At 36.2% G+C, this 24,320-nt stretch overlaps 2 protein-coding genes across 2 annotated transcripts; both read right to left on the minus strand.

Annotated features, from left to right (window-relative positions):
- Nucleotides 1-4,830: 4,830 nt before the first annotated feature.
- On the minus strand, nt 4,831-16,417 carry stambpb (STAM binding protein b). The gene is made up of 10 exons (XM_039675047.2): nt 16,211-16,417; nt 14,960-15,179; nt 13,374-13,449; nt 13,186-13,281; nt 11,606-11,948; nt 8,795-8,919; nt 8,346-8,483; nt 7,918-8,030; nt 5,783-5,882; nt 4,831-5,711 (listed from the first exon to the last, which is right to left on the minus strand). The coding sequence occupies exons 2-10, from the start codon at nt 15,160-15,162 to the stop codon at nt 5,655-5,657; spliced, it is 1,251 nt and encodes a 416-aa protein (XP_039530981.1). The 5' UTR covers nt 15,163-15,179; nt 16,211-16,417; the 3' UTR covers nt 4,831-5,654.
- A 2,072-nt stretch (nt 16,418-18,489) lies between these two features.
- On the minus strand, nt 18,490-24,320 carry tgoln2 (trans-golgi network protein 2). Its single transcript, XM_039674970.2, has 4 exons — nt 24,162-24,320; nt 21,888-22,786; nt 21,721-21,804; nt 18,490-20,095 (listed from the first exon to the last, which is right to left on the minus strand). The coding sequence occupies exons 1-4, from the start codon at nt 24,208-24,210 to the stop codon at nt 20,093-20,095; spliced, it is 1,035 nt and encodes a 344-aa protein (XP_039530904.2). The 5' UTR covers nt 24,211-24,320; the 3' UTR covers nt 18,490-20,092.

Genomic DNA, 24,320 nt, shown 5'->3' on the forward strand with positions numbered 1-24,320 from the left:
GAAAAATTAAGTATCCCCAATCTTCTCGAAACTCTGGATTCTGATAGAGGGCACTGAGACTTACACCTGAGTGCAAAAATTGAGGCTCTAGACCCTTCCAGAGCTGAGATATCGAAACTCAAAATTTCGACCCGAAAAAAAAACGACAGTGTTACCCCTTACGTTTTTTTTGGGGGGCGAAAAATTAAGTATCCCCAATCTTCTCGAAACTCTGGATTCTGATAGAGGGCACTGAGACTTACACCTGAGTGCAAAAATGGAGGCTCTAGACCCTTCCAGAGCTGAGATATCGAAACTCAAAATTTCGACCCGAAAAAAAAACGACAGTGTTACCCCTTACGTTTTTTTTGGGGGGGGCGAAAAATTAAGTATCCCCAATCTTCTCGAAACTCTGGATTCTGATAGAGGGCACTGAGACTTACACCTGAGTGCAAAAATGGAGGCTCTAGACCCTTCCAGAGCTGAGATATCGAAACTCAAAATTTCGACCCGAAAAAAAAACGACAGTGTTACCCCTTACGTTTTTTTTGGGGGGGGCGAAAAATTAAGTATCCCCAATCTTCTCGAAACTCTGGATTCTGATAGAGGGCACTGAGACTTACACCTGAGTGCAAAAATGGAGGCTCTAGACCCTTCCAGAGCTGAGATATCGAAACTCAAAATTTCGACCCGAAAAAAAAACGACAGTGTTACCCCTTACGTTTTTTTTTTTTGGGTGAAAAATTAAGTATCCCCAATCTTCTCGAAACTCTGGATTCTGATAGGGGGCACTGAGACTTACACCTGAGTGCAAAAATGAAGGCTCTAGACCCTTCCAGAGCTGAGATATCGAAACTCAAAATTTCGACCCGAAAAAAAAACGACAGTGTTACCCCTTACGTTTTTTTTTTTGGGCGAAAAATTTAGTATCCCCAATCTTCTCGAAACTCTGGATTCTGATAGAGGGCACTGAGACTTACACCTGAGTGCAAAAATGGAGGCTCTAGACCCTTCCAGAGCTGAGATATCGAAACTCATAATTTCGACCCGAAAAAAAAACGACAGTGTTACCCCTTACGTTTTTTTTTTTTGGGGCGAAAAATTAAGTATCCCCAATCTTCTCGAAACTCTGGATTCTGATAGAGGGCACTGAGACTTACACCTGAGTGCAAAAATGGAGGCTCTAGACCCTTCCAGAGCTGAGATATCGAAACTCAAAATTTCGACCCGAAAAAAAAACGACAGTGTTACCCCTTACGTTTTTTTTTTTTTGGGCGAAAAATTAAGTATCCCCAATCTTCTCGAAACTCTGGATTCTGATAGAGGGCACTGAGACTTACACCTGAGTGCAAAAATGGAGGCTCTAGACCCTTCCAGAGCTGAGATATCGAAACTCAAAATTTCGACCCGAAAAAAAAACGACAGTGTTACCCCTTACTTTTTTTTTTTTTGGGCGAAAAATTTAGTATCCCCAATCTTCTCGAAACTCTGGATTCTGATAGAGGGCACTGAGACTTACACCTGAGTGCAAAAATGGAGGCTCTAGACCCTTCCAGAGCTGAGATATCGAAACTCAAAATTTCGTCCCGAAAAAAAAACGACAGTGTTACCCCTTACGTTTTTTTTTGGGGGGCGAAAAATTAAGTATCCCCAATCTTCTCGAAACTCTGGATTCTGATAGAGGGCACTGAGACTTACACCTGAGTGCAAAAATGGAGGCTCTAGACCCTTCCAGAGCTGAGATATCGAAACTCAAAATTTCGACCCGAAAAAAAAACGACAGTGTTACCCCTTACGTTTTTTTTTTTGGGCGAAAAATTTAGTATCCCCAATCTTCTCGAAACTCTGGATTCTGATAGAGGGCACTGAGACTTACACCTGAGTGCAAAAATGAAGGCTCTAGACCCTTCCAGAGCTGAGATATCGAAACTCATAATTTCGACCCGAAAAAAAAACGACAGTGTTACCCCTTACGTTTTTTTTTGGGGGGCGAAAAATTAAGTATCCCCAATCTTCTCGAAACTCTGGATTCTGATAGAGGGCACTGAGACTTACACCTGAGTGCAAAAATGGAGGCTCTAGACCCTTCCAGAGCTGAGATATCGAAACCCAAAATTTCGACCCGAAAAAAAAACGACAGTGTTACCCCTTACGTTTTTTTTTTTTTGGGCGAAAAATTAAGTATCCCCAATCTTCTCGAAACTCTGGATTCTGGTAGAGGGCACTGAGACTTACACCTGAGTGCAAAAATGGAGGCTCTAGACCCTTCCAGAGCTGAGATATCGAAACTCAAAATTTCGACCCGAAAAAAAAAACGACAGTGTTACCCCTTACGTTTTTTTTTTTTGGGCGAAAAATTAAGTATCCCCAATCTTCTCGAAACTCTGGATTCTGATAGAGGGCACTGAGACTTACACCTGAGTGCAAAAATGGAGGCTCTAGACCCTTCCAGAGCTGAGATATCGAAACTCAAAATTTCGACCCGAAAAAAAAACGGCAGTGTTACCCCTTATGTTTTTTTTTTTGGGCGAAAAATTAAGTATCCCCAATCTTCTCGAAACTCTGGATTCTGATAGAGGGCACTGAGACTTACACCTGAGTGCAAAAATGGAGGCTCTAGACCCTTCCAGAGCTGAGATATCGAAACTCAAAATTTCGACCCGAAAAAAAACCGGCAGTGTTACCGCTTATGTTTTTTTTTTTGGGCGAAAAATTAAGTATCCCCAATCTTCTCGAAACTCTGGATTCTGATAGAGGGCACTGAGACTTACACCTGAGTGCAAAAATGGAGGCTCTAGACCCTTCCAGAGCTGAGATATCAAAACTCAAAATTTCGTCCCGAAAAAAAAACGACAGTGTTACCCCTTACGTTTTTTTTTTTTGGGCGAAAAATTAAGTATCCCCAATCTTCTCGAAACTCTGGATTCTGATAGAGGGCACTGAGACTTACACCTGAGTGCAAAAATGGAGGCTCTAGACCCTTCCAGAGCTGAGATATCGAAACTCAAAATTTCGACCCGAAAAAAAAACGACAGGGTTACCCCTTATGTTTTTTTTTTTTGGGCGAAAAATTAAGTATCCCCGATCTTCTCGAAACTCTGGATTCTGATAGAGGGCACTGAGACTTACACCTGAGTGCAAAAATGGAGGCTCTAGACCCTTCCAGAGCTGAGATATCGAAACTCAAAATTTCGACCCGAAAAAAAAACGGCAGTGTTACCGCTTATGTTTTTTTTTTGGGCGAAAAATTAAGTATCCCCAATCTTCTCGAAACTCTGGATTCTGATAGAGGGCACTGAGACTTACACCTGAGTGCAAAAATGGAGGCTCTAGACCCTTCCAGAGCTGAGATATCGAAACTCAAAATTTCGTCCCGAAAAAAAAACGACAGTGTTACCCCTTACGTTTTTTTTTTTTTGGGCGAAAAATTAAGTATCCCCAATCTTCTCGAAACTCTGGATTCTGATAGAGGGCACTGAGACTTACACATGAGTGCAAAAATGGAGGCTCTAGACCCTTCCAGAGCTGAGATATCGAAACTCATAATTTCGACCCGAAAAAAAAACGACAGTGTTACCCCTTACGTTTTGTTTTTTTTTGGGCGAAAAATTAAGTATCCCCAATCTTCTCGAAACTCTGGATTCTGATAGAGGGCACTGAGACTTACACATGAGTGCAAAAATGGAGGCTCTAGACCCTTCCAGAGCTGAGATATCAAAACTCAAAAATTCGGCCCGAAAAAAACAACAACAGTGGTACCCCTAACGTTTTTTTTCTGGGCGAGAAATTAAGTTTCTCCAATCTTCTCAAAACTCTGGATTCTGATAGAGGGCACTGAGACTTAGACCTGAGTGCCAAAATGGAGGCTCTAGACCTTTCCAGAGCTGAGATATTGATATATTTATAATGGCATAAATGCTACGTGGGATCTCAATATCTCAGCTCTGGAAGGATCTAGAGCTTCCATTTTGGCACTAAGGTTTAAGTCTCATGGCACTCTATCAGAATCCAAAGTTTCAAGAAGATTAGAGAAACTTATTTTTTCGCACCAAAAAAGAGAAACGACAGGGGTACCACTGTTGAAATTTTGAGTTTCTCTGATCTTCTTGAAACTCTGGATTCTGATAGAGGGTCATGGGACTTAGACCTGAGTGCAAAAATGGAGGTTCTAGACCCTTCCAGAGCTGAGATATTGATATCCCACGTAGCATTTATGCCATTATAAATATCTCAATATCTCAGGTCTGGAAGGGTAAGCTTTTATGAAAGTTGAAAAATAAAAAAAAGACTGTAATTGGGTTAACACGTGCCTCACTGAGGGGGAGGAGCCTCTGTATTATGCTTGACCGTGATTGGTCAGGCATCACATTCAGCACCGCCTCTCCACAGGCACTGGAGACTATGCTGGAGAGACGCTGTTACATAGTCACCATACGATACTAAAGTTCATGTATTTAATGTAAGTAATCAATCCAGGATTATATAGATTTAAGAGATGTATCGATAATGAAACATATGCATGTTATATAAATAGAAGTAAACCCTGTAAAATGCTGGTGTGGACGGAGATCGTATTCGTTATAATTCTCCGTTTTTAAACGAAAACGCAGTAGTGTGGACGGGGCCTTAGAAAACAAAACCGCATGCATTCTGTGGAAGAACATTGTTTTGTTTGTGCCTCGGCTCTGATGAATATTACCCTTCAACTGTTACATATTGAAATTTATCTGTACAATAAAACACTAGAAACACCATTATCTCATTTATAACATTTTAATTCTCTCCATCTCTAAAAAAGCCAAGCTATGTTGTGTCTTGGCATATACACAATTTCCCTGAAAAACCGTCCCGTCCAGTCTAAAACACACTTTATTATGCTTAGGCTTATCATAGTAAATCAGGGTAAGACAAAAAAGAAGGATTGATGATGTATTGACATTGAAATATTAATCTTGAAGAACACAATTTGACATTTAAACAAAAATGCATTGAGTGTAAATCACACGTCATGTCTTGCATCTTTTTAGTGTCTCACACACAAGCATAGACTGTAAAAAATGCACACAAGCTGCATTTTTAGGATGCCGTGTCATGTTAAAAGTAGTTTACCTTACACTTTTAAAATGCAAAAAATGCATTCAGTGTTTTTTATAGCATCTTCCACATGACAGCGCACGTTAAAACTAGTTTGACTTTTTAAAAAACCCTGTCTATAATTATTATTTTCATTCCACAGCCCTGCGTCTTGCATTATGAAACGCTAAAACGCGATCTGTGTGACCGGCCCCTCAAAACGTCTGTGAACCAATCAGAAGCAAGAATTCAACATCACATCTTCATGGATTACAGATTAAAAAGAAAATAGTTCATAACAAAATCTGAAATTGCTGCATTCATGACATGTTCTGCCTGAAGCGCTTCTCAAAGATACTCGTTTCAACAGATGAGTTATGATCAGAGCATAAATCACCACAAAACATTAGCTTACTGCTCGCTAGATCATTAGGACAACGCAAAAGGAGTGTCCCGTGGAGGTGATCGTGTTCCTGAGTTCCCAACGGATGTCATAAACATCTCTGCTTCAGTTATCCGTAAAGTGCTGTCTGTCTCTTCAAGAAATCCCACCACCACTGAAAAAAGCTGTGAAAACATGAGGAAGCAGCCGTGTGAAGGGGTCACCGGAGGTCAAGCATCGAGACGGTGCCCTCTGTGATTATAATGTGGCTGCCACCCTGAGGGGAACAACATGCGTGTTAGTGAAGGGCTCTTATCCAAACGCAGACAGATGGGTTGATGTCACTACCGTAAAAAGAGGAGGTTCTTTGGGATGAGGATGAAAGCCTTTCTGAGTGCAGGTTGAGATCTCCTCCAGGCCATAGTCTGTCAGTCTGAAGTAGCCGGTCCTGTGAACAACACGACATCAGGCTGAGAGACGATGCAAAAAAGCAGAAATACAATATACAGGGTATGATTTCATCCCTAAATTTAGCAGTGACATTAGGGCTGTCAAACGATTAATCGCATCCAAAGTTTGTGTTTACATAATATATGTGTGTGCACTGTGTATAATTATTTTACATATATAAACACACACACATGCTTGTATACATCTAAGAAATATTTTCATGTATATAGATTTATATATAATTTATTTTATATATAAATAATATATTTTTTTAAATATACATGCATGTGTGTGTATTTATATATATATAAATATACAAAATAATTATACACAGTGCACCCACATATATTATGCAAACACAAACTTTTATTTTGAACGCGATTAATCGCGATTTGACAGCCGTAAGTGACACACAGTATTTACATGTTTTCAAACAGTCATTCAGATTTGTTTTATTCACTGTGATGTTTATCGACCCAATAGACATTATGTGTATGATGTCACCGTCACACACACTGAGTCGGCTGAATACATATACAACGGGAAAGAGCTTTGAGAAATCGATTTGACTTGTGCATTTTTACAGACTGCCGAAAGCTACAGAACAGAGAAGCAAATGATCGCTACGATTCACAGAAACAACTGGATCCAGACAGAGAAAGGTGGATTTGCAGTTATCGTTTTATGCTGAATTTAGGGGTAAAAATCCCACTCTACTGTGTATATTGTATTGACAAGTCATCAATTAAATATTTACCATCGTATATTCTGCGTAATTGGACGTTTTTAAATTTAGAGATTTAGAGCTGGACGATACATTGATGTCAGTGATCACACGGATTTAGACCTACATTGTAGAGCCCGACCGATAAAGGATTTTGAAGGCCGATACAAATATTTTTGGGTTTTAAAATCCGATATTCCGATATATTGGCCGATATTTTATTTATTTATTTTATTTTTTTAAACTGGAGATGATTAGTCACAAATTTTGTCATGCTTATTTGAGTTAAGAGAACTGATGGGGATGTTTTTTTAATTGTTATTCAAGCAATGTATGTATCATGACCAACTCAACGAGTGTTGCCAACAGGAACGGTGTAGAGTGCCCTCTGGTGGACAAACTATACAACTCCAACACTCATGACATGGTTCAAGCATGTTTCGTCCGTTTTTATTTTATTTTTGAAATATTAATTTATCGGCCATTATAACTGCCGATACCGATAGTTTGGAAAAAGCCTAATATCGGCCGATAATAACGGTCTGCTGATAGTGTCGCATCTTTTTAGTGTCTCACACACAAGCATAAAATGCACACAAGCTGCATTTTTAGGATGCCATGTCATGTTAAAAGTAGTATACCTTTTTAAATGCAAAAATGCATTCAGTGTTTTTTATAGCATCTTCCACATGACGTTAAAACTAGTTTGACGTTTTTAAAAACCCTGTCTATAATTATTATTTTCATTCCACTGCCCTTTTTTTAAACTGGAGATGATTAGTCACAAATTTTGTCATGCTTATTTGAGTTACCGATAGTTTGGAAAAGGAAAATGCCTAATATCGGCCGATAATATCGGTCTGCTGATATATCGGTCTGGCTCTACTATATTGTATTTATATGAAACATTCACAGGCAAATTTGCTTTATGTATTTCCCCGATGGTGAAATCACGCTCATATAAATGTCAGGAAACACGATTCCTGCTGCATGTTAATATCTGTGGATCACTGGATCTTTGGTAAGTTGTAAGGAACATTATATCGAGTCCAAGCTTTAGTTTAAACTCATATCGTTTGTTTGACTCGTGTTTTCCTCTATTAAATCCAGTCACTCAGCAGCTCTTCTGCCACTCAGTCCGACTGAGGGAGTGTGATCGTCAATCATACCCTCTATAAAATGAAATCACACTTTTAAAATTCCAGGTTTTCACCCAGATTCAGAAATAAAGAACCACAGTTATTTGTGAGAAGAGGCTGATGTTGTATGTCTATGACTTTGAGGTGTGACGTCAGGCCACTTCACTTACTGGTTGAATTTGGGCGAGCAGACGATGGCGATGGACTCGGGCAGCATCATCTGGTACGAGCAGTGTGTGTGCAGATCAACGCTGGACAGGAATGCGGTCTGAGTCGGGTGTGTCTGTGGAGCAGAGCTGATCGGTCACACATCTGATCTGAGAACTGTATGCCTCTGACGGACATATGGGGAAATAATCACGGAAAGATGATCACTTGCTCTTTCAGCTCAACAATAGTGAGAGGGGCATTATATGCTATATATATATATATATATTCATATATTTCTTATTAGTGCAATATTTAAAAACTGATTACAAAAAGACTATTATATGTTTAATATTTGTGTGTATAATCCGACACTGATGGAAACACTTCCTGATGTGGTTGTCCACGTTTGTAAAGAGAGTACAGGTGAAGTGTGTGTGTAAAGACTGACATGTATCCAGCCCAGGGTGACGAGGTTGTGCTGGTCCTGCACCAGAAACAGCTCCTCTTCATTCTCCGTGTCACAGTAATCTGGACCGCCACACTGCTTCGGGACGATCACGTGCGTCACTGTGAACGCGTTCCTATTCTGCAACAGACACACACACACCTGCTCTTAAATCTGGGGGTCTGGTACATTTGCATTAAATGGACTCGCAGCGATGGATAATTTTTCTAAAAATCTCTCTGTCCCACACAACAAAGTCAGTCATATACATCTGGGAGCGCATGATGAGGAAAATTATGAAGTATACATTTAACAGCTATGCATTCAAATTAAAATTTGTTGATAACATCAAATTATCTGAAATAATCTGCAGTGTTCATAAAATTGTAAAATAATACAGCCAAAATGTATGTGATGTTAAAGTATGAAATCCCACAGAAGGACCGTCATACCAGTCTCCCACAGAGTATCCCACAGGTCTCCACGGCTCTTATGGTGTTGCTATTGGCTATTCGCAGGAATTTGCCACAGAGTTCAGCAGGAACAGCAATCTGCCGTAAGCCATCAACCATTGTAGCTGAAACACAAAGAGAAACACCGTCACAACTAGTAGGTGAAGCACCGATATTAACATTTTGGCAGATAAATCTTTATATTCGAAAGCCGATAACTGATATATTGGCCGATAAATATAAATCCAAATTTTTATATAATTTTTGAGAGCCTGATTACAAAAATAAAAGTCTCACCAGTAAAAGCCATGTCTAAAAAAACACAATTATAACATTCTCATGATAATTTATGGTATTTGTGATGAACATTTTGCACTAAACTGTATTTTCATTTTTTAAGAGATTCCAATCATATTTCAAGCAATTCAAAACCATCATGACGAACAGTGCTCATTTGAAAGACAAAATCCATTATTCTTCGGCTAATATATCGGTTAAATTTCTTATCAGGCCCATAACGATAACAGTAAAAGTGAACATATCTCGGCCGATACATCGCAAAAACAGAAACTATTAACGTAGTTATAATATTACAAATGAACATAAATCGGCCGATACCGATATGGTGGCCGATATATCGTAAAAAATATCGTAAAAACGGAAACTATAAACATAACGATAATATTATAAATTAACATATATCGGCTGATACCGATATAATGACCGATATATATCTTCAAAACAGAAACTATAAACATAACGATAAAATGATAAATTAACAAATATCAGCCGATAACGATGTGGTGGCCGATATATCATCAAAACAGAAACTATAAACATAACTATAACATTATAAATGGACATATATCATCCGATACCGATATGATGCCCGATATATTGTCAAAACAGAAAATATAAACATAACTATAACATTATAAATGGACATATATCATCCGATACCGATATGATGCCCGATATATCGTCAAAACAGAAACTATAAACATAATGATAACATTATAAATGGACATATATCATCCGGTACCGATATGATGGCCGATATATCGTCTAAACAGAAACTACATAACGATAACATTATAAAAGAACAAATATCGGCCGATAACAATGTGGTGACCGATATATCATCAAAACAGAAACTATAAACATAACTATAACATTATAAATGAACATGTATCAGCAGATACCGATATGATGGCCGATATATCGTAAAAAACAGAAACTATAAACATAACGATAATATTATGAATTAAAATGAATCGGTTGATAGCGATATGATGGCGATATTTCATCAGAACAGAAACTACATAAAGTTAAAATTATAAATGAACAAATATCAGCCGATACCGATATGGTGGCCGATATATCGTCAAAAAAGAAACTATAAACATAACGATAATATTATAAATGGACATATATCATCCGATACCGATATGATGCCCGATATATTGTCAAAACCGAAAATATAAACATAATGATAACATTATAAATGGACATATATCATCCGATACCGATATGATGCCCGATATATCGTCAAAACAGAAACTATAAACATAATGATAACATTATAAATGGACATATATCATCCGGTACCGATATGATGGCCGATATATCGTCTAAACAGAAACTACATAACGATAACATTATAAATGAACAAATATCAGCAGATACCAATATGATGGCTGATATATCGTAAAAAACAGAAACTATAAACATAACGATAATATTATGAATTAACATAAATCGATTGATAGCGATATGATGGCGACATTTCATCAGAACAGAAACTACATAACGATAACATTATAAATGAACAAATATCAGCCGATACCGATATGATGGCTGATATATCGTAAAAAACAGAAACTATAAACATAACGATAATATTATGAATTAACATAAATCGATTGATAGCGATATGATGGCGACATTTCATCAGAACAGAAACTACATAACGATAACATTATAAATGAACAAATATCAGCCGATACCGATATGATGGCTGATATATCGTAAAAAACAGAAACTATAAACATAACGATAATATTATAAATTAACATAAATTGGTTGATAGCGATATGATGGCCGATATATCGTCTAAACAGAAACTACATAACGATAACATTATAAATGAACAAATATCGGCCGATAACAATGTGGTGACCGATATATCATCAAAACAGAAACTATAAACATAACTATAACATTATAAATGAACATGTATCAGCAGATACCGATATGATGGCCGATATATCGTAAAAAACAGAAACTATAAACATAACGATAATATTATGAATTAACATAAATCGGTTGATAGCGATATGATAGCGATATTTCATCAGAACAGAAACTACATAACGATAACATTATAAATGAACAAATATCAGCCGATACCAATATGATGGCTGATATATCGTAAAAAACAGAAACTATAAACATAACGATAATATAATGAATTAACATAAATTGGTTGATAGCGATATGATGGCGATATATCATCAGAACAGAAACTACAAAACGATAACATTATAAATGAACAAATATCAGCCGAAACCGATATGGTGGCCGATATATCGTCAAAACAGAAACTATAAACATAACGATAACATTATAAATGGACATATATCGGCTGATAGAGCGATATGAAGGCCGATATATCGCTATAAAACAGAAACTACATAACGCTAACATTATAAATGGACATATATCGGCTCCGATACCGATATGGTGGCAGATATATCGTCACGTCAGAATCAGGCTGCTTTATGTGTAGTGAGGTATGAGAGCGAGCCGTACTGTTGTTGCTGAGGTGACCCGGTTTAAGCGAGCGGTCAAAGGTCGGGGGTGCCGGCGGAGTGCTGTGATTGGTCTGCGGGCTCCGAGGGGGGGTGGGGGACTCTAGATAGGGCAGAGGTGGACCCTGGATCCCGGGGATGAGCAGCGTGTCCTCCTGCTGGGACGCCGGAGAGCTGATCTGGGGCCTGTGTTCTGGACGCTCCTTCTGTCGGATCATGTCCTCGAACATGCTGAACTGCTCCTGCTCTCGCTGTCTCCTCTGCATGTCCAGCACACGCTGCCTCTCCGACTCCAGCTCTCGCTGACGGGATAACTCGCGCTCCAGCGCTTCTGCTTCCGCACGCTAGTGGACGACAACACGACTCGAGAGGTTAAACACACGTGCATCTAGGGCTTACCTTTACCGTACACTTTTACATTGCACATTTTATTTTAGTTTAAGAGATTCAACACTTTTTTATCTGTATATATGACAGAATTGAAGATGGACAGTCCTGTTTTGCATCTAGGGTTGGGTAACGTTTGAATTTTAGGTAACACTTTACAATAAGGTTCATTTGTTGACTACATTAGTTAACATTAACTAAGAATGAACAATACTTCTTCAGCATTTGTTGTTAACATTAGTTAATGCAGAGAGAACAAACAATGAACAGCTGGATTTGTATTAATTAACATTAACAAAGATAAACAAATACAGTCACAAATGTATTGCTCATGGTTAGTTCATGTTAGTTAATACATTAACTAATGTTTAATAAACAAACCTTATTGTAAAGTGTTACCGTATTTGAATGATTCTGATTTTGATTCCAATTCTTATCGATTTCGATCCTTATTGTCACATGATCCTACAGAAATCATTCTAAAATTATGATTAATACTCAATTATTATTTTCTATTCTTTAATTGTAATGATATAATCAATTTCACCTGTCAGTGGTTGTGTAATGTGTGTATATATATATATGAAGAGTTCAGATGCAAAAGCCTCTAAATGCCATTTGAAATTTTCTTCTTTAATGATGATTTTTATCAAACTTGTGTATTTAAGTTCAGTAATTTCACTTAAATAACAATTAATAGGTAATTATCATTGCCATTTAAGTGAAATTACTGAACTTAAATATACAAGCTTGATAAAAATCATCATTAAAGAAGAAAATTTCAAATGGCACTTAGAGGCTTTTGCATCTGAACTCTTCATATATATACATATACATATATACATACTGTATATACATATGTACATATATATATATATATATATATATATATATATATACTGTATATATATATACACATACACATACATGGCTGCTACTGAATTATGGAAACTGGAAATTAAGTAAATAAATGTCCAGATGAATTATGATAAAGAGATTAGGGTAAGAAAATGTGTTAAACTTTCACGTAAATAATGCGACAATGCAGAAAAATATTAATGGCCCTAAAGTTCGATCATGCAAAATATAACATTTGATTCTGGGGTAAAATATAACAAATTTTTGACAGGTTTTAAAAAAAAATCCCTTTTATTCCATGATAATGTTGACCAGTGTCAGGACAATGTGCCTCACCTTTTTGCTGATATACTCCGCATATTCTCTCTCATATCTTCTCAGTAAATGTTTCTTCAGCACCTCTGCTTGAGGGAAAGCCGTCTCCTTTAGCTTCTGTGTGAGGAGCCACAGCAAAACTAAGACCACTAACAAGATATGATGAGATTGCTGATCAAAACAATCATTTTCCATCTAGACTACGTTACCCTTAACATCTCCTTCTTCTCAGCAATATTAGACAGCTTATATTCTGGATGCTTAGGAAGCTTTTCAATAAAAAGCCTGGCGGGTTAAAAAGAACGGGAGTTAAACCTGTTGCAATTAAACTGAAACAATATTTCTCACACTCCCATTGCAGTTAAAGGGACACTCCACCCAGAAGTGAAAATCCTGTCATCATTTACTCACACTCATGACTTTCTTCAGAAACATTGGGAACCAAAACACACTAGACCCCGTGGACTTTCACTGTTACAGGGTTCGTGCGGACACTAAAATCAAATTCCAGGACTTTTCGAACAATACTTTAAAGCTACACTGTGTAACTCTTTTAGTTCATTCTTAGCTAAAAACACTTAGTTCTTTCAAAAATATATGTGCTCATTAATGTATATTTACTTAGTTCAAGTAATAAAGTATTCTCGTGAGTGTATAATATGCCATTGAAAATACATACGGGTCAGGGGTTCTAATGTCGGTCGGCATGTTGCCCCTCCATCTTGAAAGTACATTAGCCAAAGAGGGACACACCCGTTAATCCAAGCTCGCCTTTCGCGTTTACGTTTGAGTTAACACTCATGGACGAGGTCGAACTGGAGGCCATGTTAATCTTGGACTACAATGGCCACCGTAGGAGTTAAAACGAAATCGGAATTGAGAGGAACAGAAACTAATATTCACTGGATGGTCATATACCTTTTCACCGCTAGATGGGGGTAAAGATCACACAGTGTAGCTTTAAGGACTACAATCAGAGATCTCATTTATAAAACAATATCTGTATTATATTTAAAATTCTAAAGAAGCGAAAATGATAAACTAATAATACAAAATGGTGCGAATAAAGTGCAGCATATGCAATGACTGCTGTAACTTTAACCATTGAAAGGATACTATGACAAAGATGTCGCTTTCCTTATTCAAACTGAATTGACTTGAGAATAAAAGCTCTATCATTAACTTGGATATTTATATGAGCAATATCACTCTCACAGCCATGCAAAACGCCTCTTTATCTATATCAGACGGACTACAGCTTTAATTTTGCGCGAAAAGATTTTCTCGATACAATTTAAATTAATCCCATAAATTGAATTTCAATAATTCAAGCACTTTAAAAATGGCTATTTCAAGGGTTTTCCAGGACTTAAAGGTACAATATGCAAGATTGTTTCGCCACCAGGGGGCGCTGACCTCTTCCAATATCAAAGGTGTATATTGATGACGTATATTCCGCATTAAGCGGAATTATGGATCTTGTCGTCAAGATGATGGATCTTTTATGGATGAGTGAATACAGTGATGTTTTGTGGTGCGAAGCAGGGCGCGATTGCTAGACGTATACCAGCGCCACACGCAACGCGAGTCCCGCGGATATAAAGGAATAAGGATATTTAATTCTACCGAACTAAACGCTGAATTACTCACACAGGTCAGTTTATTAGAGGAATTAAAACATCCACAGAAGAAAGAAAGTCGTGCAGGTTTGGAACGAGTAAATGGTGACATGAACTTTCACTTTCGGGTGGAGTATCCCTAAAACAGCGTACGGTTCAGAGATCTTCTTTCTCACGTGATGTATTTGTTGTAAAGGACGAAGGCGTGCTCTGTGTTGCCCTCCTCGTCGTACACGTGTGCCATGCGGATCATCTCCATGCCAGAGCGGAAGTATCTGCGGACCGGCACTGCTTCGTTCATGTCCACCGAGCTGCCCTTCTTCGTCAAGGCCCGCACTCGCTCCTCTGGGGTCAAACTCACGTCAGCGTGGTCCAACATTATCTACGCCTTCAACCCTGTGAGGAAACATCACAGTCAAAACACGACTTCTGAATGAAATATAAGTTTATTATCACCCCAGCCATATAACACCTAAGTATTCGGCATCTTAAAGTGACAGGTCACTCAAAAGTGGGAATTCTGTCATCATTTACTCACCCTCATGTTGTTCCAAACGTGTATGAGTGTCTTTCTTTTGCTGAACACGCACACAAAAAAAAGATATTTTAAGGAATGTTGGAAGTCAAAACAGTTGACGGTAGCCACTGACTTCCATAGTAGGAAAACTGTCTAGTTACTGACATACTTCAAAATATCTTCTTTTGTGTTCAGCAGAAGAAAGAAACTCATCCAGGTTTTGAACAACACGAGGGTGAGTAAATGATGGCAGAATTTTTATTTTTGGGTGAACTTTGCCTTTAATTGATGTCAGAAGCATTTACATATATAGAAGTCTTAAAGGTACAGTAGCAAAACAACGAGAAGGAGTACTACAGTCGTGTGAATTAAATATTTTAGTGCAAGAAACATTTACTAGAATAAAGGCCCGTTCACACCAAGAAATATAACTATATTAGCATCCACACCATCGTACTGTTTATCGTTTTATCGCTGGATGAAATCGTTATGAAGGCGAGTTCGTTTCTTTGTGCTTTTAACGTTATATCTGTGGTGTGAACTCTGCTATTCTTTAATATTGAGAACGATATCTTGTTTTTTCCTATTATCTTTATTGTTATCGTGTAAACGGGCCTTATGCGTTGACCAATAAAAACCCATGTACATTCATAGTGATTATAATAATAAACTACTAAGTATGAACTATTACTGTGCTGCTTACAGAATGGATCAAATAAGGATGTGAAATAAGTGTTAAACAGGTGATATTTCCCATTCAAACACTCACATTATATATAGTTTTGCGTCATATGTAAAATACCCAACAGCTAAAAACGCCTTCATTGAGGGTTGTTATGGTATGTGTACGTTTATGAATATGTGCAGCTAGATGGCTAACGTTAGATTATAACGCTTTAAAAAGCCTTACCCTGGTAAGAATGACAGTCAGATCACATTCAAACTAACAGGGAAACCCGTCCATCGCCTTCAGCTGTATTTGATGAGGAATAAACAGCGTTAAAGTAGTGTCTGTAGCTCTGTGTCCATCCTTGATCTCAAACACACCCTCGCTTCCTCTTCCTGTGTGTGTGTAAAGCTGATCTCAGATCAGTGTTGTCTCCCTCCACAGGCTCGGGAAGGTGTTCATGCTCGCTGACTGATCGATCACATCAGGGTGTGTCTGTTAATCTGTGACTGACTGATAAACTGTTTGTTCACTTACTGCCATTAAACCAGGAAGCATTCGTATTAATCATTTATAGGATATTACAATTATTATTATTTCTACTGTTGTAATTCTTATTGGTGCTGTTGTTGTTGTTAACGTTACAAATAATGTTATTAAACGAAAGATAGTATAAAAGAGGCATTTTGATAGAAACGTTTTGTTTAAATTAATTTTGATATTTCTTATTTAAATATATTTTTTTAAGTGCCATTAATGTTAATTACTAAAACTATTGTAATTTTTTATTTTGACACTTTAGTTGATAATAATTCATAATAGACAAAGCAGAACCCTAGTAAAAGAGATTCATCTGAAAGGGAAAATGTTATTCTATGACTTATATACACAAAATAAAACAAATTTTAATTGAATGTCATAACAGAAATACCATGAATGCAAATTTAATGATTACACAACTAACCTTTGGGATGTCTTAAATGTTGATCTTATTCATGGAAATCCAGAATAATAACCCACTTAATTACAATAAATATTTAAATAATAACACTATTAAAAACTACACCGAGAAAAGGAAAATCGCTGCTTGTTCAAATTACTTATAGGCTACTACAGTACATTTGATCCTAACTTAATTTCAGTGTGTTCAATCCACTTAAATTTGGACAACATGAATGATTTTTGTTGCGTTAAAATGTTCAGTTCAACCAAAAATTAAAGTTCTGTCATAATTTACTCAGCTAATTTTTTTTTAACATTTTGTCATTTCATCTGAATATCAACATTGGTGAGATGCAGTCAGTCGAAACAGGTTTTTGAGGTTAAAATAGTGATCTATGACTCTGAATTATGTTGAATAGCAAGGTATGTTTGTTAATGAGAGATTTGTGGACAGATCAGTATTTTGGATTTGTGAAGTAACAGTTATAGTTTTTATTTTGAAGTAAAAAGATCAAATTAGACCACTGGGGTAAGATGGTCCACCAGAATTGGCAAAGAAGACCCAAAGTGGCATACGGCTTGACTGTCACCGTCCCAACAATAATATCTTAGTAAATACTTTAAATAATATTGACAAACTATATATCATTTAAAAGCTTGCAATCTCTAGTTTCCATATTTGGTGACTGATTTTCAAAATAAATTACAGAGGAGCCATAATTTGTAACAAGAATATTTTCATACTCATAAGGCGTGTTCAAACCTTTATTTAAAATAGCAGTGAACATGAAACATTTTTCAAAAAAGTTTGAAATATAAAGAAAAAAACTCACCATTTGTGACTTGGCAGCGAGCTATGACTTACATGCATGTTCTTTGTTTGTGTTTCTTAGAGGTTGAATTCATATCAAAATCTGCCAAACTTCCCATATTACTTCTGAATAGGATCTCTACTTCATAAATTGTGTGAAATTGTGTAAATGATGGTTCAAGGGCACCCTTATATGGGCAGTAATGGAGTCTGGTTGTGTCCTAGTGGAAAAGTGTGGTACTGCGCCCAAACAAAATCTCACAGAAAGCTCATTTTTTGAGATATCAACCTAAAATTTTAAACACAACTTGTTTAGATTTGTGGCTTTGATTTTTCCACCATTTTTGATTAGCCCAGGTTTTGAAAATATATATTTTATGTAAAATATTAATAATTAATATTTTTACATTACACATTTCCACAAACTCAAACTTCATAAACTTGTTTTGTTAATTTTTAACTTTCTTAATTTTTTTCACATCTACAAAAATCTACCAAATGTCGTCTTTAAAACAAGACCAATCATATGTCTATATTCCAAAGCATTCTTGAATTACAACCATTTAAGCTCGAAATGTGCATTTCCATGTCTATTCAAAAAAGGGGGGGTGATAGTTTACAGATGAATTATTTTAGTACTTTAAAAGTACAAAATGAATATAACATTTGTTTTTACAGTAAATTATTCAGTTATTTTATTTCAACCAATGAAGTTTTTTTATTGTTTTGTTAACAATAACCGTATATTCATGTGACAAAGACGACTCAGAACCAGAAAAAAATCAAACCTTTATTCAATTTCCTTTTCCATGTAGAAAGAATATCACCTGTGTAAAGGTTGGAATAGTGGTAAAAGACAGACCACAGTAAACAGGCAAGTTACACCCCGTCACATTCGATACCCACATAAGAAATCGAAATACCTCCTTCATTTCAAGAAAAATGGTTAAACGTCAAATCACAGGCTCCACAGAAAACACAACGGGCATCACAGTAGGCACAGCGAGAGAGTGATAGCTTATAACATGGCACCCGATAACATACCCATTTCCCGTTTTTAGAGGTGTACTATGCGTATCTGTCCTTTTGCTACTCGTTTCTGGCCATTGTCTGGATTTGGCACAAGAATCTCGCTCCGTGAATCAAGCACGGGTTACTACACACCACAAAACATCTTCAAATGAATCAGTGGCTGCTGAAAAGAACAATAAATCAATAAGATTGTGGTTTCTTCATCAGCACCAAAGCTTTTTGGTGAATGAAAAGTGCAAGTTGTCACAATCGGGGCTGAAGGATTTAAAAGTGGCGACCTTTTGGACATTATAAAAGGTCTTTTTTTGCTTTAAAACATAAATAATAATTTCCATAAATAATGTACTTTTTCACTGTTGGAATGTTTAACGGAAAATATAAAACATCTCTCGGACACATCAACATAAAATATATAAATATATATATATTGCGCTAAGCATCCAAATTAAACGTTTGAGTTTACATAATATATGCGTGATGTGCATTATTTTATATATTTAAACACTAACATATGCATGTATATATTTAAGAAACATTTGCATTTATCTATACATCATTTATATTATACATATATTTATGAATATTTAATTTATAAATAACCCGTTTTTCTTAAATATATACATGCATGTGTGTATTCATATATACAAATTAATTATACACAATACACACACACATATTATGCAAGCTTTTATTTAGGATGCGATTAATCGTTGCCCAGCACTAATATTTTTCTTGTTAATCTGAACTGAAAACATCCTTATTGTTGAGCGTGTGTGAAGATGATTCACAATTCTTAGTGTGTAGAATATCTGTAGCGCAGATTAATAACTCCTTTACACATGTACACTGACAGAAAGTGCAATTCACACACCCTTCACGTGTGTGATCCGCTTCAAGAACTCGTACAGCACAACTCCGATTCAAAAATCATTCCCAGTTACCTACAAAACATCCACAACCAACACACTCTCAAAGATATACACGCAGTTTCCGTCTGTATTACACAACTCGCCCAGCTATAACTCGAGGAAAGAGAAAACAAACAAGGAAACTCAAGCAAAAAGGCTGGGGAAATAAATGGAAAGAGAGGACACAGACTGAACCGACATCTACAGTATGTACCGCTATAATGAACCTGATTTTTGTATTTGTACCAGTAAATGAATGAAGCTCAGTTATCACGGCTCTATGTTTCACACCTGACATGCTATGAGCGGATGTAGACGAGTTAGTGAGGATCTGCTGTGTTAATATACGCCGCATTATTAATAATTCAAGTTTCAAGATCACAGTTCAAATATTTCCATTCATCCCCTGCTGACTCGTCGGACTGCACTTTCTCACTGGAAAACAGAAGAAAAAAGAAACAATTGAAGAAAATTTACTATTTACAATGGGGTAAAAAATTCTACATTACAGACGAAACTCGAAAAATTATAATTTCGTGCAAAAGTTCAGTAATTCAACTTAAAAGGTGAAACTAATATATTATATAGACTCATTACATGCAACATGAGATATTTCAAGCCTTTATTTGTTATAATTTTAATGATTATGGATCACCCCAAATTCGAAATTAGAATATTGTGAAAAGGTTTTTATATCTGTAATCCATAATCATCAACATTATTACAAATAAAGGCTTGAAATATCTCACTTTGCATGTAATGAGTTTATATAATATATATGTAATAAATTTGTATATTTATTTATAATATTTATTTTTATATTTTTATTTATAAATTAGTATATTTATTTATTTTTATAATTAGAATAAATGTAGTATATTAGTAATGTGCAACAGATAGTTACTTTTTTAAAAAGTTTTAAAAATTAGGTAACATTATGCGTTTTATATAGTTGCCATAGCCGAGTTAAAAATGCATTCGGGTTGAATGACAAACAAGGGCATCCGTGATAAAGATAAGAAAAAATCTTTTAAAAATGTTGTTTACAACACATACTAAATTTATGATATTTTTTTTTTCATTTTCAAAAAAAAAAAAAAAAAGGTTACATTTAAATTTCTCAAAAAAAAAAAAAAGTTCTCCATAAATGTCATGTTGTGTAACCAAGAAGTGAAATTTTTCTCGAACACCTTGATGTCAAAGTTTCTAAACATATTTTTCAGAATAAAACATTATTTTTTACAAATATTATAACGCTTTGGGAAATCACACACCACATTTTTACAGAAACTTCCAACATAAAAAAAAAAAAAGGAATAGCTGCTTTTTGCGAGTCAAATTGTGAGATATAAATGTTGAGAAATGCTAATTCCTGCTAACAACATGCTAAATGTGGCAAAACATGTTAGCAATATGCTAATTAACGCTAGCAACATGTTAATTCCTGCTAAAAAATGCTAATACCATGCTAAATCATGCTAGCAATGAGGTAATACATGCAAGCAAACTGTTAATTCATGCGATCCAGCTAGCTTTTAAAACTACTAAACTTAAACTATTTCAAACTGAAAACCTTTTAAAACCAGGGCTGTCAAACGATTATTCGCGATTAATCGCATCCAAAATAAAAGTTAATGTTTACATAATATATGTGGGTGCACTGTGTATAAATATTTTGTATATATAAAAAAAATACACACACATGAATGTATATTTAAGAAAAAAATATTTATATTTATATATAATATAAATTATATAAAATCTATATAAAGTATATACGTGAAAATATTTCAGAAATATATACAAGCATGGGTGTGTATTGATATATATAAAATAACAGCCACATATATAATGTAAACACAAACTTTTATTTATTATTTAATCCCAAATAATCGTTTGACAGTCCTAATTAAAACGTCTTCGAACTTTCAGGCCTTAAAACTTAAAATTTCTCCACAAACTTTATTTTTTTTTATCTAGTGTATACACATCAGTGGTAGAAACATGTTTTCCAGTCATCACACATATGAAAGTAGTTATCGAATAAATACTCTACTCACATGCTGGTCGAGTTTTTGGTAATCCGATGTTTTGGGTCTCCGCGAGCCTCTTAACCTCCGACCCTCAACGACAAAAGCAATGATCTATAGGAGAGGGTGAGAGGAATGATAGTCACTGGGTTTTAAAAGCAGCAGCAAACGCTCTCGATGAAGAAAGGCTCACTAACCTTGCGCTTGTTGTGACTGGCGATATAAAGCACCGCCACCAGAATGATGGCCGCCACCAGATAGGCGAAGAAGTGGCTGCTCTCGGCGCTCTCCTCGAACTCGTTATCCTCCTTCGCTTTCCAGTTCTTTTCCAGGACCTTGGGGTCAGATTTACCCAGTTCACCTGAAAGAAGATCACCAGTATCAGCATCGCCACCGTCACCCACATCTTGCTCAGTGTCATCTTCAGTTTTTCCCTCTTGGCTGCCCGGATTAGCCTCAGATTCGGTCTGGTTTTCGTCATCCTCTTCATCAGAGTCGGTTTTATCCTCATCATCATCATCAGTTGTGTTCTGTCCTTCATCAACATTAGTTTCAGCTTCGCCATCAACAGTTTCTTCATCAGGTGTGTTGGGCTTCTCGTCAGTTTTTTCAACGAGTGGTTCATCGTCAGTAGGTTTAGAGTCCGTTGGTTCTCCCTCTTCAGGAGTCTTCTCTTTTATTGATTGATCTTCATCAGGATCAGGGATGTTTTGGTCACCAGCTGCTTTATTCTGCTCGGCTGTGGAGTGCATCTCTCCTTCACTTCCGACTTCATTTGTGCCTTCTCCATCAGCCGTTTCCTCAGGTTTGTCATCAGGTCCAGGTGTGTTTTTCTCCTTTGAACCCGCTTCAGGCGTTTTAGGTTCTGTTTCCTCATTACTAACGTGTTGGTTGACATCAGGTGAGGTGTTGTTTTCTGCATCTGTCTTTGCAACTGCAATACCTGGATCTTTACCATCACCAGCAGCATCATCTTTATTTTCAGGGATATTATTTGATGTCATTGGATGCTCATTGGCATTTGCTGCGGCCAGTAAAGAGGTGCTTTTATCAATTGAGCCATTAGGATCATTATTTGGCAATGGATTTGAGAAAACTGAAAAATACCACAAGAGAAAGAGAGAGAGAATCATATTCATATTGTGGGCCCAGCACGCCGTTTAAGCTGATAGCATCATCAAAACACACAATGAGGGAACATCTTTTGGATGAATTGTGAATTCCTCAGACTTAAAGTCAATTGAATCTCTGAAGCTGTTTTGGAGTTTTAAAACATAACTAAGACACTTCCTGTTGCTTTTTCTTTTAATTTGCGACTTTTAATTTATTTTAAGTCTGTGATTTTTAACTTACTAAGAAATACATGATGACTTCCCTGCTGAAAGCCCTCTCAGCTAAAATATATTACAAATATTTTTTAAATAGATAGGGCTGTGAAACGAATAATCGCGATTAATCGCATCCAAAATAAAAGTTTGTGTTTACATCATATATGTGTGTAGTGTGTATAATTAGTGCATATATAAACAACACACGTGTATATTTAAGAAAAATGTGTTATTAATATATAAAATATTTAGATTTATGTATAATATTAATTTCGTATAAATATATAAAGTATATACATGCAAATATTTCTTAAAATATATACATGCATATGTGTGTATTTATATATACAAAATAATAACACACACACATATATGATGTAAACACAAACTTTTATTTTGGATGCGATTAATCGCGATTAATCGTTTCACAGCCCTATCTTTTTAAAAATATTTGTAATATATTTTAGCTGAGAGGGCTTTCAGCAGGGAAGTCATCATGTATTATTTTGGATGCGATTAATCGCGAATCATCATTTAAACGCTCGAGCTCGTCACAGCAGGATGGATTCTGATTGGCTGTCAGTGTTTTTATCGTAAGTGATATAAGTGATTCCAACAATATCGTTTCTCTATAACTCTGCTATTCAATTAAGAACGATTTTCAGAACTATATATTTAGCCATCTTAAGTCTAAATGGCCTTAAGCTGTTTTAAGATGATTTTTTTTTTTACTGGGAGACAGTTTAAACGAGTCAAGCTGGTTTTGGTGTTTTTTTCAGCAGGGTTCCCACAGGCTATTTTAAACACGTCGCAAGTTCGCAACGTGTTAGAATGGCCTCTAACAGGAACTCAAGACACTCCTTTATAATACACTAACAGGAATGTGGTTTAACCAGTGACACTCATGACCACCTTTGCAGCAAAACTTGCTGTCATAATTTATAAAAGTGGAAAGAAATTCGTATTCTAGCTGACTAAAAATGAGCAAACATGCAAAGTAATCGCACAGATTTCTGAACACAGTGAAATGATTCTGAATGAAGTAAACACGTCACTCACGAGCTAACACGTAAACACGTCATTCTGTTAATCTCACAAACATCATCTGACAAGCAGTGTAAGTAGAGGAACACACTAACTTACCCAGAGACAAGCAGAGGACAAATGAACACAGGGTTGTCAAGCGCAGCATGGCTTTTTTCAGAGATACTGTAATTCAGAGGCACGAGACTCAACCATACGGACTCAACTGAATGATGACAGTGATTGAAAGCCAACGCACTTCCGGTTCAGAGAGCGACT

The sequence above is a fragment of the Pimephales promelas genome, chromosome 14 (genome assembly GCF_988280905.1).
Source record: "Pimephales promelas chromosome 14, fPimPro1.hap1.1, whole genome shotgun sequence".
Taxonomy (NCBI): Eukaryota; Metazoa; Chordata; class Actinopteri; order Cypriniformes; family Leuciscidae; genus Pimephales; species Pimephales promelas.